This window comes from Trichechus manatus, unplaced genomic scaffold (assembly GCF_000243295.1).
Source record: "Trichechus manatus latirostris isolate Lorelei unplaced genomic scaffold, TriManLat1.0 scaffold00009, whole genome shotgun sequence".
In the NCBI taxonomy this organism is placed as follows: domain Eukaryota; kingdom Metazoa; phylum Chordata; class Mammalia; order Sirenia; family Trichechidae; genus Trichechus; species Trichechus manatus.
Window position 1 is genome coordinate 33,711,342 of NW_004443945.1, and position 15,277 is coordinate 33,726,618.

The 15,277-nt window shown below is 40.5% G+C and overlaps 1 protein-coding gene across 1 annotated transcript in view; it reads left to right on the forward strand.

Annotated features, from left to right (window-relative positions):
* Positions 1–14,904, forward strand: part of PSKH2 (protein serine kinase H2) — a 37,747-nt gene extending 22,843 nt beyond the window's left edge. The window contains exon 3 of the mRNA XM_004370795.2: positions 14,539–14,904. Coding sequence (XP_004370852.1) covers positions 14,539–14,844 — 306 coding nt within the window. The 3' untranslated portion in view covers positions 14,845–14,904. The remainder of the gene's footprint in view (positions 1–14,538) is intronic.
* The last annotated feature ends 373 nt before the right edge of the window (positions 14,905–15,277 follow it).

Here is a 15,277-nt window from a genome sequence, read left to right on the forward strand (position 1 = left end):
GTTTTTACATATTCCCTTAATTTCTGTTTATCTGGAAATGTCCTAATTTCACCATCATATTTGAAGGTGAGTTTTGCAGGATAGATTATTCTTGGCTGGCAATTTTTTTCTTTCAAGGTTTTATATATGTCATCCCATTGGCTTCTTGCCTGCATGGTTTCTGCCAAATAATCTGAGCTTAGTTTTATTGTTTCTCCTCTGTATGTGACTTTTGGGTTTTCTCGAGCTGCTCTCAGGATTGTTTGTTTGTCTTTGGTTTTGGCAAGTGTGATTATGTTATGCTTTGGTGATTTTTTTTGGGATCTATCCTATATGGGGTTTGTTGAGCTTCTTGCATGGTCAGCTTTTCATCTTTCATGATATTAGGGAAGTTTTCTGTCAGCAGTTCATGACTGATCCTCTCTGTGTTTTCTGTTTTCTCTCCCTGTTCTGGAACTTTGATCACTTGCACATTTTTGCTTTTGATTGTATCCCACATAATTCTCAGGTATCTTTGTTTTTCTTCGTTTTTTTTCTCCTCAAAACAGAGTTGTATCCACGTGTTTGTCTTCAATTTCGCTGATCTTGTCTTCCATCATTTCAAACGTGCTCCTCAGCCCTTCTATGACACTGTCCACTTCTGAAATCTTGCTGTTTATCTTTTGGATTTCTAATTGTCATTTTTGCATGATTTCTAGTTGTGAATTTATTTTGACATTTTGTTCGTGTATTATTTTCCTGAATTCTTCCATTTTTTTGTTTGTATTTTTCCATGAATTTTTCTGTCTTTTCTATGTATTTGTCTATTTTTTCCTCATTTTTGTCTGCTTTTTTCTTCAAGTCTTGAATAGCTCTGACTATTAGAGATTTGAATTCTCTATCAGGTAGTCTAGTGCCTTTTCTTCTACTGGAAAGTCATCTCGTGTTTTATTTTGTATGCCTACTGGAACCATCTTTTCCTGTTTTTCAAAAATGTTTTGATATTGTCTGGTGTCTTTGGGGCACTCGGTAGTTATTTTTCTCATTTATTGATTGTATATTTTTTTGTTTTTTACTTTTTTTTGTTTAATTTGGCTATGTCTGAGTGGGTGGGCTGTGTGTTCTTTGTTGTTTGCTTGTCTGTGGGTACGATAATTTTTGCCTCCTTCTCCAATTGGCAGAGTCAGTTGCTCAGATATGGTACAGCAGAGCAGGTCTAGCTGAAGAGGAGTTGCTGGGATGAGTTTATTGTGGCACTTTCTACGGCCTCCCGGGCGGGCTGGTAGTCAGTGCAGGGCAGGTTCTGGTAGTTTGTGACTGGGTTGCTTGGTGGGTGATGTTAGTGCATGGTGCAGGTAGGCAGGATGGATGGAGGAGATTGTGATGTGTGGAGCTAAGGTGGGTATGGGAGAGAGGAGAGAGGAACAGGAGCTGTGGGGATATATGCCATTTAAACATGGCTACACTATTGACCACTTCAGCCCCTCAAAGGCCTCTATGCTGCACAGGACATGTTGAGACTTGTCAGCGATGAGGAGGAGATTAGGCATGACTTGTTTTCCCAAACCTATTGTCCTGTTACTGATTGGCTTGTTTACCTGAATTCCTTCTCCCTTGCCCGAAACTTATTCTTATTCACCCAAAGCCGATTGTTCTGTTATTTGCTTCATTGCTTGCTGTATTGACTATAAATAAACTCCTGGGACTGAAGCTGGCATCGACTCTTTGGAGTGACCCTCCTTGGCCCCACTTCTCTGTAAGAGTTGTATAGTTGGCTACCGTCGCCGTTCCGACAGATGGTGCCCCGTGTGAGGGGATGGTAGATGCCCTCACACTCAATCCCTTCAGGTGGTGAGTATCGGACTTCCATTTCAGGCTGGGTTTACAGCCCGAGAGGGGCGGGGCTTTCCACGGAGCTTTTCCGAATGCTCTCGATTCAGGCTGGGTTTATAGCCCAAGGGCGGCAGGGCTTTCCCGAATGCCCTCGATTCAGGCAGGGTTTACAGCCCAAGGGTGGCAGGGCTTTCCAGAATGCCCTCAGTTTAGGCTGGGTTTACAGCCCAAGGGCGGTGGGGCTTTCCCGAGCGCTCTCAAGGGATTTCAGGCTTCAGGCCAGGAGTTTTTACTGCCTCTCATTCTCTTTTTTCATTTTCCGTTCCTCCCTCACTATGGGGAATTCTCTTTCTTCTGAACAGTGTCAATATAAAACCCAGCTGTTAGGATTGTTAAAGGCCTCCAAGCTTAAGGTGTCAGAAGAAGCTCTTACCCAACTTCTGCTTTTAATTGAATCTGCCTGTCCTTGGTATCCCTTGTGGGGAAACCTTGATGTAGAAGCATGGGAATGTATTGGTAACATCATTTGTGACATGAACATCCCAGCTTCAGTTCTTATTGCTTGGCATCACTGTCGCCTTGCCCTGAAGTCCTTACAAGCAGCTCCTTCGGCTCGCTCCCTTAGTAAAGAAAATATTTATGACCCTCCTCCTTCCATGCCTCCTGAGACTGATTCCTCACAACATGAGTCTCTTATGGAGAGGTGTTTGCGAGAAGGCTGTGAGAAATAAGGGTTTTCTGCCTATCCTGTCCTTCGGGGATCAGGACAGCCCCGTCATGATGGCCTTCCTTTTCAAGGTTTTAAAGAACTTCGCAAGAGCATGGTAGAGAACAGTTTACAGAGTTCCTTTACAAAAGGAATTGTAGAAGCTATAGCACAAGGATATGAGATGACCCCCTGGGATTAGAATGTTTTGATGCGAACAGTCTTAACCCCTGCTCAATTTAGTGTATGGAGCCAAGAGAGTATAAGGAACATTGTAGCTTTTATGCGATGGACAATCTAAACCATAGCATTCCTGTTAGTGTTGACATGCTCTTAGGTATTGGGCCCTATTCCGCTTCTCAGGCTCAGAGTCAGATGAACAGGCAAGCATTCAGTCAAGCCTCTGATGCTGCCACCAAAGCCTGGAGTAAAATCCCTGATTCTAGGATGCCCACCAGCTCATTCGGCACTGTTCATCAAGCGGCAAATGAGCCTTACATTGACTTTATCAGTCGTCTCCAAATTGCCATTTCCCGATAGGTAGATAACCAACAAGCAGCTGAAGTTCTTTGTCTCAAGCTTGCTTATGAAAATGCTAATGCCAACTGTCGGGATGTTTTAGCTCCTTTAAAGGCACAAAATCCTAATCTAGCTGAGATGATTAGAGCATGTCAAAATATTGGCACAGAAACTCATAAGGCACAAGTATTAATGGCAGCTCTCCGTCCATCCACTGCCACCTGTTTTGGGTGTGGTAAACCTGGACATTTTAGGAAACGTTGTCATAGCTCAAAAAACAAAAATGTCAACACTAAACTTCCAACCTGAAAGTGTCCCCGCTGTAGTAAAGGCTTTCATTGGGCTAATCAGTGCAGATCTCAACCCAGCGACAGCCACCACCCTTCAGCTGGGAACTGCCGCCGCTGTCTCGCTGCTGAGGCTGAGTCCCGGGGGAGCTTCTGCGTCCTGCCGCCACCACTCCTGCTGGGGACGCCATCCGATCCAACTCCAGAACCACAACTGACACCATCACCCCTTCCCCCGGGGAAGGACACTGAACAACGAAGATCTACGATGCCAGTAACATGGGGAGGTCTAAAAGCCCTCTCCTCCAAAGCTGAGTATATCCTCTCTATTATCACAGCTACTGCTATTGCCACTACAGCAGCTACCACTGCCGTAAGCTCTCTCCCAATCTATTCAGACTGCCCAACAGTTTAACACTTATATGCAAAATGTTACCTCTGAAATGCGACCTATGGCACATATTGATCAAGAAATCCTCAAGCGTCTGGGTGGTTTAGAAGCCTCAATCCTTTGGCTTGGAGAGCGACAGGAAGCCCTATGGGAGCATTCCCAATTAACCTGTGATGCTGAATACACTCGCTTCTATGTTACAGCCCTTCCATATAATGAATCCTGGAAGGATGTTAAAAATAATCTTTTAACTAGCTTCACTTCTCCATTGAAAAGTGATATTCAAAAATTACAATTCCAGTTACAAGAACAACTCTTGAAACTACAAGCAGAATCTAATAAAAATACATTTACTACTACACTTTATGATTTTGCTTACTGGCTTAATCCTACACATTGGTTCTCTGGACTCAATCTCCGTGTTTGGGTCCTTTTTGCTATAGGATGTTTAATAGTCTTGTGCTTCCTTATAGTCATCCGATGTCTCTACTCCTTGAAGATCTCCCATCACCAACAGAAGTCAGCCTTCCACGCCTGGACCATTCACTATCAATTAACTAAACAAGAGGCGGGAAAATTGAAGACCTCCTCTTAAGAAGGCCCTTCCTATCTTATCTTGTTAATCAGTACTTTCCTAATAAGAAGTTGTTATGTGTAAATTCCTCTATATTTTCTGCTTCTTCTAGATTAGATGCTTCTGTATAGATAGGTCTCTAATTCAGTGATTCCGTTCCAATTGATAGTGAATTTGTGTAAATCATCACTTGTTTGATTATTAATGAATCTTTGAAACTTTAAGAATAATAATCTTAGTGCATGTTAAAAGATAGTGTTTAGCTTACAAAATGAGAGTTGGAGGAAAACCATTGGTCCAACAATCAGGGTATGGTTAGTGCAAAGGATTATTATATCTTTATAAGGTCGTCGTCTATTGTCATACACACCTAAAAGGCAGAAAAGGCCTTGGGCTAAGATGTTGATGTGCATTGAGTCCGCTCACTCCGGCAATGCGATTGATAAGAGCATCGCTCTTACTTAGTAACCTGGTGAAGAACCAGATGGTATCTGGTGGAAAACCAGCACCATGAGTTTAAAGAGCCTGCCATGGCTGCCATCTAGGAGCCTGACTAAATCCAGGTACTAATCATCACTGTGCTGGTAAAGAACCAGATGATATCTGGTGGAAACTAGCACCGTGAGTTTAAAGAGCCTGCCATGGCCGCCATCTAGGAGCCCAAGAACATATGGAGTGTGACCCAGCTGAAGCTGGGCTCACAAGGACTCACAAAGATTCCCTAAGCATAAACTAGGCCCTGAGGTGTGGAGACAATGGCTGAGATAACCTTGGATTATATCTCGTAGAGAAAATTTTACCTTCTCTTAATGGGCATTTGTTTTGTTGGATCAGTGAAAAACCTCCTGGTTCTTATTCCATTTATTAAACAAAAGGGGGGAAATGTGGGGATATATGCCATTTAAATATGGCTACACTATTGACCACTTCAGCCCCTCAAAGGCCTCTATGCTGCACAGGACATGTTGAGACTTGTCAGCGATGAGGAGGAGATTAGGCATGACTTGTTTTCCCAAACCTATTGTCCCATTACTGATTGGCTTGTTTACCTGAATTCCTTCTCCGTTGCCCGAAACTTATTGTTATTCATCCAAAGCCCATTGTTCTGTTATTTGCTTCATTGCTTGCTGTATTGACTATAAATAAACTCCTGGGACTGAAGCCAGGGTCGACTCTTTGGAGTGACCCTCCTTGGCCCCACTTCTCTGTAAGAGTTGTGTAGTTGGCTACCGTCACTGTTCTGACAAGGAGCCAGAAACATACATACAAAAAAGAGTGCTAGGGCAGCTTGCCATTGGAGTGGAGAGATGAGAGACTGTGAAATGGAGAAAAACAAAAAGGTGAAGAAGAAGAAAAAAAGGAAAGAAAAGAAAAAAAATGAATAAATAAAAATCAGAAAGAAAAAAGAAAAGCAAAGCTCCCAGGTATCCCATCAGTGTGGCTACAGGGTCTTGGGAGGTTGCTCCCAAGCTGTGAGGTACAGCCTAGCTAGAAGGGTAGATGTGTCACCCAGCACCAGGTATTCAGGGGACAGGAAAAGAAGGGAAGTATAGAGAGACAAGAAACGGAGTAATGTAGAAAGAGAAAAAGAGGGAAAAGAAAACAAATTAAAATAAAAAGAGAACAAGAAAAACCTCAAAAAAAGCAGAAAAAAAAACAAGAAAAAAGAAATGCCTTCAGGGATCCCTCTGTGTGTCTGTGCAAACTGAGGGGATAGGCCCCAAGCCACGCAGTACTGCCCGGCTAGAATGGGCTCCCAATTAGTGAAAAGAAGAAGAAAACAAACAAGAAAACAATTCAAAAGAACCAAAAAAAAAAAAAGGTCAAGGATCCCACCACTGTGGCAGCACAGGCCAGGATGCTGTCTCACATTCTAGCAGCATTTCACAGCCTTTCAGGAAGAAGCAAAGATGGTGCACGAAGCCAGGTATTTGAGAGAAACAAGGGGGAGGTGGTGAGAGGTAAGGAAGAAATCTAAGGAAGCAGAAAAAAGCAACACCAGCAGCCAACAAATGGCAGTTAGGGAGTTGGCCAGTGCGGGCGGGTGGAATCCAAGCAACACCGGGGTGAAGCTGATGCTTCCTGGCCAAGAGACTGTGGCCACAGGAAGCAGAAGAGGCCGAGTGGGGTGAAGAAGGGTGAGGGGTGGGAAAGTGTATATTGCTGGTTACTGGTTGTTCTGTCTCCTGCTGGAAGCTCCGTGAAGCTGCTTTCTCATACCCCCATTCCCTGGTCTCTGATAGGAGTCCAAATGGCAGATCCATGCTGCGTTAGCTGATAGGGGACCTCTACATGTATGTCTTTTCACTGTCTGTTCTCTATCAGTTTCTTATTCCATTTGGTGCCTGGCTGAGTTCTTTATCTCTTCATTTAATGCTTAGGGTTTCAGGATTGCTGCTTTCTCTGTTTGGCTTAGTTTTTCAGATCTTTGCTGTGGAGGGATGACATGGTACTTCTGCCTATAGCGTCATGTTGCCTAGAAGCCTTGTCACTCTTCCTGTGTTTTTCCTTTGGGGAAATAGAACACCCCTCTTTTTAATCTCTAGTTCTTTGAAACATGGTTATTGTTGTTAGGTGCTGTCAAGTCTATTTTGACTCATAGCAACCCCATGTGACAGAGTAGAACTGCCCCATAGGTGTTTTAAAGTCAAGAAAGTTGTGCGTCAGGGTTGTATCCTTTCACCATGCTTATTCAGTCTGTATGCTGAGCAGATACTCCAAGAAGCTGGACCTTAGGAAGAAGAACAGGGCATCAGGATTAGAAGAAGACTCTTTAACACCCTGCATTATGCAGATGACACAACCTTGCTTGCTGAAAGTGAACAGGACTTCAAGCACTTACTGATGAAGATCAAAGACCACAGCCTTCAGTATGGATTACACCTCAACATAAAGAAAACAAAAATCCAACTGGACCAATAAACAACATCATGATAAACAGAGAAAAGATTGAAGTTGTCAAGGATTTCATTTTACTTGGATCCACAATCAACACTCATGGAAGCACCAGTCAAGAAATCAAATGATTCATTGCATTGGGCAAATCTGCTGCAAAAGACCTCTTTAAAGTGTTAAAAAGCAAAGATGTCACCTTGAAGACTAAAGTGCGCCTGACCAAAGCCATGTTGTTTTCAATCACCTCATATGCATGCAAAAGCTGGACAATGAATAAGGAAGACCAAATAAGAATTCATGCCTTTGAATTGTGGTGTTGGAGAAGAGTACTGAATATACCATGGACTGCCAAAAGAATGAACAAATCTGTCTTGGAAGAAGTAGAGCCAGAATGCTCCTTAGAAGCTAGGATGGCGAGACTTCTTCTCACTTTGGACATGTTACCAGGAAGGACCAGTTCTTGGAGAAGGACATCATGCTTGGTAAAATAGAGGATCAGTGAAAAAGAGGAAGACCTTCAATGGGGTGGATTGACACAGTGGCTGCAACAACAAGCTTAAGCATAACAACGATCATGAGGATGACGCAGGACTGGGCAGTGTTTCATTCTGTTGCACGTAGGGTCAGAACCAACTCGACAGCATCTAACAACAACAACTCCGTGATGGTGATGGGACAGCTAAAAGACATTTCTGATAATAATGAACAAGATTTCATGGATGACAAAGTATGTGATTTTCCCTTTTGGGTTAATTCACATGGTGTGTCTAACTACATTGTAAATTTCTTTGTAGCAGAGGCTTGGCAATAAAACCTCTTTGTATTCCCTGTTTCCTGGGCTTAGCTAGTGCTCATTATATGTGTGTTGATGAAATGAAAGAGTACATGGATAGCCAATATGTGAGAAATAGTGAGACTGAAAGTTTGAGTTTTGCTTAAGTGGTAAATTACTGGTTTTATGGTATTTGTCTTTACAGCACAAACTTCATTTATCAAGTGCACTCTTTTCGATCTTTTAAATGGAAGAGTGAGAAGGATTTGATGTTGGCACTCTGATAAATTATAAATATTCTTGCCAATGATTTGGAATCATACATTCTTGTCTAATTATATTGTCCTGTATCACAGTACACTTTTTTTATGTGTGTGTGAAGTAAATTGAAAGTACAATAAGTCTTACAAACATATTAGCCCGGATAAACACTGATATTAAAAACATATTTTCAAAAAACACCACATGGTGTGATAGAAAATGGTGACCATTTTCTTAGAATAATGACGTATTTTACCTATGATTCCCATACTGTTAGAAAAAAAGTTTATTGATACACTACTGTAAGAAGTAACAAATCTGATGTGATTATGCTCTTTTTCTTCAACGATGACCCCAATTTCTGTCTCCTTATTTCCACTGATTTCTCTTATTCCATCTTTACTATATTCCTTCTCTGTTCAGGTTATTAAGTAGGAAAATGGGGAGGAGATCAGAAGATATGGTGCTTTGATTCCCTTTTATTTTCTTTCTGTCATGACAAGAATTCCAGTAATGAATATTCCAATTAGGCCTGCCAAGTCATAATTCCTATAATTTGGTTTCCATTCCTATGGTCTAGTTTCTAAATACTTGTGCTCACAAAAAATGTAGTGCTCAATAATGTTTTAAAATAATATTGTGCTTTTGGTGAAAGTTTGCACGGCAAATTAGATCCCATTTAACAATTACTACATAAATTGTTCAGTGACATTGGTTACATTTTTCAATGTGTTAACATTCTCATTCATTCCATTCTGGATGTTACCTTTCCAGTAATCTGGTTTCCCTGTCTCCTTACCCTCTCATCTTTGCTTTAGAGTAATTGTTGATCATTTGGTCTCGTATAGATGATTTTTTAAAGATGCACAGTACTTACTTGTAATATTCTTTATTTTATAAGCCAATCTGTTATTTATCTAAAAGGTAACCTCAGAAAGTATTTTCAGTTCAAGGTTTATAGAGTATCTCAGGGCGAGAGTCTTGGGGAGTCCGCTACTTTCAAGTCCGGACTTTCTAAGAATTTGAGTTCTGTTCTGCTGGATGCACCAAACCAAAAACCTCTGGATGCACCAAACCAAAAACCTGTTGCTGTCGAGTCGATTCCAACTCATAGCGACCCTATAGATTACAGGTGTGCTATATCATAATTGCCCCCTCATCGTCTCCATAGCTGCTGATGGACATAATAGCTACTAATGGAGATAAAGTATGTGCTTTAGGGGGAGAAGATTGCCCTGAACTCTGTCTTGGTGGGGTAAAGGAGGAAGGGCAGTTCTCTGCTGCCAGTAAATCTAGAATAGCCAGAACAGTGGCAATAAATGATGTCCTTTGCCTACAGGGGGCCTTCCACTTTTATTACCCCTTTACCCTTTACTGGAGCCCTGGTGGTGCAGTGGTTAAGCACTATACTTCAATAAACTGTGTATTTAGCAAATTGTAACATTAATTACGATCCTTAAAATTTAAGACTTTGCTTCTAGAATGTTAGGTACTGTGTCTATGGTGGTGTGTGTGTGTGTGTGTGCGTGTGAAGTGTCTAGCTTTTTAATAATGATTTTTAATAATAATTCTCTGTGGCCTCTTCTCCACAGATGATGAACATTTCTGCAAAGTAATCAAGAAATATGCAACTAGTGCTTTGTTTTTGTATTTTTTAAATCTTTTGCACAAGCTATTACATTTATTCTGTTAATCAAGGTTCATCAGAAGAGAATGAAAATGTGAATCTTGAATGGATGTCTCTGTTGTCCCTTGGAGGTGGGTGCCAATTAGCTCCATGAAGGCTCCTAGGGCTGAGGGTTGGGATGAGAGCAAAGGGGATTCTAGTACATAATGCTGTGGGTGACCTTAGATGAAGAGAACTCTAGACAGAGAATTTAATGTGGAAGCTGAGTGCAGAAAATTGGAGAAGAAAGTAGGACCTCCTTGCCAGAAGGAGGAAGAGGCAGGAACGGATAGAGCTGGAATACAGAGCCAGGGAATGGAAAGTTGGGGACATGGGCCTGGGAGCAATAGGCTGAGAGGAATGTGGGAGCTGTCCTGGAGAGTAACCTAGCAGGGCCCTCACCATGTTAGGCTCAACTGGTGTGTAGTGCTAAGGAAGCCAGACACTTTTAAAGAACCTGGGCTGGGGTCAAAATTAGGAGAGAATTGTTCATCAAGAAATTGGAAAGCAACAAAGTACAATCATTTCTTAATTCTCTGTTTGAAGGCAAGAGGAAGAGTTAAGACAACTGAAATATGAGATACTAACCCTCCGAATTTCTTTTATTCCTCTAAAGCTAGTAAGTAGTGTAATTGCTAGTATTAAATTTTAGTTTTATAGCTTTTTTTGTTGTTGTTATTGTTGTTTTGTCTAGTGTTACCCAGTGTCTATTGAAAAGCACAGAAAAAATAAAGAACCATATGGGGAAAGGAAGAAAGAAAAAAGAGAGAGAGAGAGACAGAAAAATCCCAAATTATTCACAAATACTCAATTTACTTGTTACTAAATTAATTGAATGATCTTGGAACAAAAGAAAATGCTACCTAACTTTTTACATGGTTCATTACCTCTTAACACAGAACATTTTTATGGGGGTGTACATATTTATCACGGAGCCCTGGTGGTGCAGTGGTTAAGAGCTCAGTTGCTAACCAAAAAGGTCAGCAGTTGGAATCCACCAGCTGCTCCTTGGAAACCCTATGGCACAGTTCTACTCTGTCCTATAGGGTCGCTATGAGTCAGAATCCACTCGAGGTCAACCGGTAACATATTTAACATGATAATACTAAGTGCGATTGGTTTAAGAAGTTCTGGATGATTTTCCTCTTTCCAATACCCTGACTACAGTGCGTGAATATGTCCACAAAAGAACCGAGGAAGGAGTTAAATTGAGAGGAGTTAATAGTAACAGCAACAACAACAATCCACTTAACTTTGAAAACCATTTTCCACATACTTGATCTAATTTCATCTTAATAACAATCTGATGAAAGAGATATGATGATTTCCATTTGCTGACAAGGAAACTGAGGTTATGTGTGGCCTGGCAGGCTCTTGAGTCTTGATCCAAAAACCAACCAGATGCCATTGAGTTGACTTGCCATGTGTGTCGGAGTAGAACTATGCTCTGTAGGGTTTTCAATGACTGATTTTTCGGGAAAGTAGATTGCCAGGCATTTCTTCCAAGGTGCCGTTGGATGAACTCAAACCCCCAACATTTTGGTTAGCAGCCAGGCGTGGTAACCATTTGCACCACCCAGGGACTCCAGATCCACTGACCTCAGTCCCATGCTTTTTCCACATTAAGATGAGTAACAGGTTGCTTTGGGGAGTGTCTCCTTGAGACTGTGGAAAAAAGCCAAACAAAGAGGAATTTTGTGTGGCAAAGTTGTGGGGATGACTGAGCCTGGGAGGATAAATTATAAGGAAAGCTTCATCTGAGATGAAGTGGATGTGAAATTTGCTGAGAAGACTGAATGATGTCATCAGGTGACAGTCCAGAGTGGGAATGTGACTGAAAGCATGGTCCTCCAAATTTTTGGGGTTACATACCACTGTTAGTCAAAAATTTGAGCATGCACACTTAGTATTTATTCATATATAAAGTATATTCATCTATATAGATTAGCCCATTTTACACATTATTAAACATAAAGAAAAATAACATTTTTAGCATAGGGAGATAAAAATAAAATAGATATTCTGACATTTTCTTCCTGTACCCTAATTAATAGTCTTAGATACTGTGCTTGGGAGCCATTGCTCCCTCTCTGGCAATGCAGTGTGAAGACTACCACTTTCTCATAAGCAAGATGAAAGTGACTCCATGATACTCTCCAGTTGCTCTTGTTAGCTCAGGAATTCCATAATTTATAACCTGTGTTTGAGTAATGGCTTTGGCTAAAGATTTTTTTTTCCAGGACACCAGTTACCTTATTTTCTGCAACTGCTTTTTAAAGGTATATTCATCTGTAGTCATCTTAATGAGCTCTCCATAAACCTCACTGCACATATTTAATATTCTCTCCAGAAAAATTCAATTGTTTGTCTTATAATGTTCCATTGGAGACATCTAATTTAACCGTCCTTTAAATAGTCTTGAGCCCAGATAAATGTGTCTCTATCCAGGGCCAAGTAGATGTCTAGCCAGAATCAAGGCATGCCATTGTGTCAGCCTTGGACCTGTTGTGTCTAGACTTCCCCTGCCCCCCGTGTTTGAATATTTAGCAAAAATGTTCATTTTTTTGTGTGACTTTCATTTTTGCAATACATTTTCTTTTTTATAATAATATTATATTGTGTTTTTGGTGAAAGTTTACACAGAAAATTAATTTCCCATTTAACAATTTCTATACATATTGTTCAGTGACACTGGTTACATTTTTCACAATGTAACTCATTATTTCTGTTCTGGTTGTTCCATTTTTATTAATCTAGTTTCCTTGCCCCCTCCCCTGCCCTTACCTTCTCATCTTTGCTTTAGAATAAATGTCGACCATTTGGTCTTCTATAGATTTTTTTTTTAAAGGAGCACAGTACTCATGGGTGATATTGTTTACTTTATGTGACAATCTGTTATTTAGCTGAAAGATGACCTCTGGGTGTGGTTTCTGTACATAGTTGAAAGGGTGGGATAAATATTTATCACATCTCATTTACCTAAATAAACTGAAGGAAAAAAAGCAGTTCTTTTACTGATTTCTTTTGATTCAAATCTTAGGTAAATAGCAGAGTGCTAAAGATTGAAGAGTGTGATGTCTACGTATGAAGTCTGATTTTTCCTTATGCCAAGGCAAAGACAATACGTCTTAAGAAGTCCCTTATCTCTCCTGGGGGATACATTTCTTTTAAAAAAATGACATCAGCTACAAATTATGTTCAAGATAAGCAAATGCATGGACAATTTTCTCAGTGTTTCTCCTTTGTAGATGATGAAGGATACAAAAGTATAGTTTTTTCCCTAAGTATATGCTATGTATTTGTATGTTATGCAGAAAACAAACTTGCATATAAAACAAGTCACCATCCATATGAAACAATCTATGAATTGCTGCTGTTGTACTTAAAATATGTGCAAACACTGTAAATACTGCCAGAATAAATCCCTGAAACATCAAGTAGCTAATTGCTCACACTGCACTGTGTCATGTCTCTGCTACATGTGAATCCCTCTTGCAGTCAGCTGATTGGGAACAAAGAGGGCCCTGTGCGTTCAGAGGAAATGCACTGCAGAAGGGTCCCTCCCTGAAGTCTTTCTCCTTCCCCTTCTTTCCCCAGGAGATGTAGGTGTCCCAAGTCCAGAGGAAGCTTACAGGGAAAGAAAAGCAGATGAATTTGCAATCCATTCCACCTTCTACCCTAGCTTGTTCTTGAAGTCACAGGGGCTCTTTGAAATGTCCAGAATGTGGCAGATGCCAACCAGAGATTTGTATAGTTGACCAATGACAGCTGCTTTGCCCTGTCCAGCCCACGTAGATGGGATGCAGGCAATGAGTGACAGACTTCTGGAAAGGAATTCTCATTCCTTGGACAGACAATTTCTGTGTTTGTGTTTGTTTGTTTGTTTGTTTTTTATTTGCTAAAGAGATTTTTTGTGTGTGTGTGTGCAGAAGTGGAGTTTTAGGGTCACCAGATGTTTAAAGGAAACCCTGGTGGCGTAGTGGTTGAGAGTTGGGCTACTAATCAAAAGGTCGGCTGTTGGAATCCACCAAGCACTCCTTGGAAACCCTATGGGGCAGTTCTACTCTGTCCTATAGGGTTGCTATGAATCGGAATAAACTCGATGGCAATGAGTGTATGTTTAAAAATGTAAATCCAATCCTGTCACTTTCCTGTTGAAAAATACTTCAATGACTTTCATCAGGCAGAATAAACATGACTCTTAGTTTAAAAAGCAGCATAGCCTATCTCAGGAGTCCCTGGGTGGCCCATATGGTTAAGTGCTCCCCGGAAGACCCACCTGGCTATCTGCTTTTGAAAGTTCACAGCCTTGTAAACTCTATGGAGCAGTTTTACTCTACACATGGGGTCGCTATGAGTCGGAATTGACTAGTCAGCAATTAACAACAGCAACTACATTATATATATATAAAGTTTTTATTTTGTTGTTATTGAGAATATACACAGCAGAACGTATACCAGTTCAGTCGTTTCTACATGTAAATTCAGTAACATTGATTACATTCTTCGAGTTGTTAACTGTATATATTTAATGGCATAATATTGAAATTGCTTATTTGAAAAAGTGTTTTGGATTTGTTATGCATTGATCTATATAATTAAGAATATGATTCCCTGCCTGTCTCTCTGTGTATATAGTGTGTGTCTTTTTAAATTTTTAATATGTTTCTTCTCAGCCTTGGCCAAATATTTCCTGCTTGGCGAAGGACTTTATAGACAAGCTGCTCATTTTGGACGCTAGTCATCGCATGTCAGCTGGCCAAGCGCTGGATCACCCTTGGGTGCTCACCACGGTGGCAGGGTCTTCCATCAAGAATCTTCAGAGGACTATTTCCCAGAACCTGAGGCGGAGGGCCTCTCCCCACTCTGAGAGTCCTGGATCTGTGCAATCTTCAAAGTCATGTTATTCTCACAAATCAAGGCATAAGTGGAGCAAGAGAAACTTAGGACTAGGAGAATCACCACTATCTGCACTTTTGTGAGCAGATAAACTATAAAACCAATTTATTCAATTTTAAGCCAAATCCATTAACGGCATTAACAGCATTAGATCAACAGAGACCCAGTTCATTATGATTAAATCACCTTAAAGCTTGAAGGATATAGGAACATGTGGTTATTGTTGGATAATGGTGACTTTTTCTTTTAACATTTTTGATCTATAAGTTTTTTCTATATCTGTATTTGTTTCCCCAAAATATGGTGTTGCAAAAGATTAATACTATAATAAATACTACATGCATCTGTATAACTGGAAATTATAGATGAAGAAAAAATCTTATGAATTGAGTGGATTAAATAAATTATGAGATTACAGGAAAAAGGAGAAGGAATGATAAATCAGAGACATAGCAGGAATAGTTAGATATGGGGAATAAATGTATTTACCCTGAAATTACAGATTTATATTTAAGT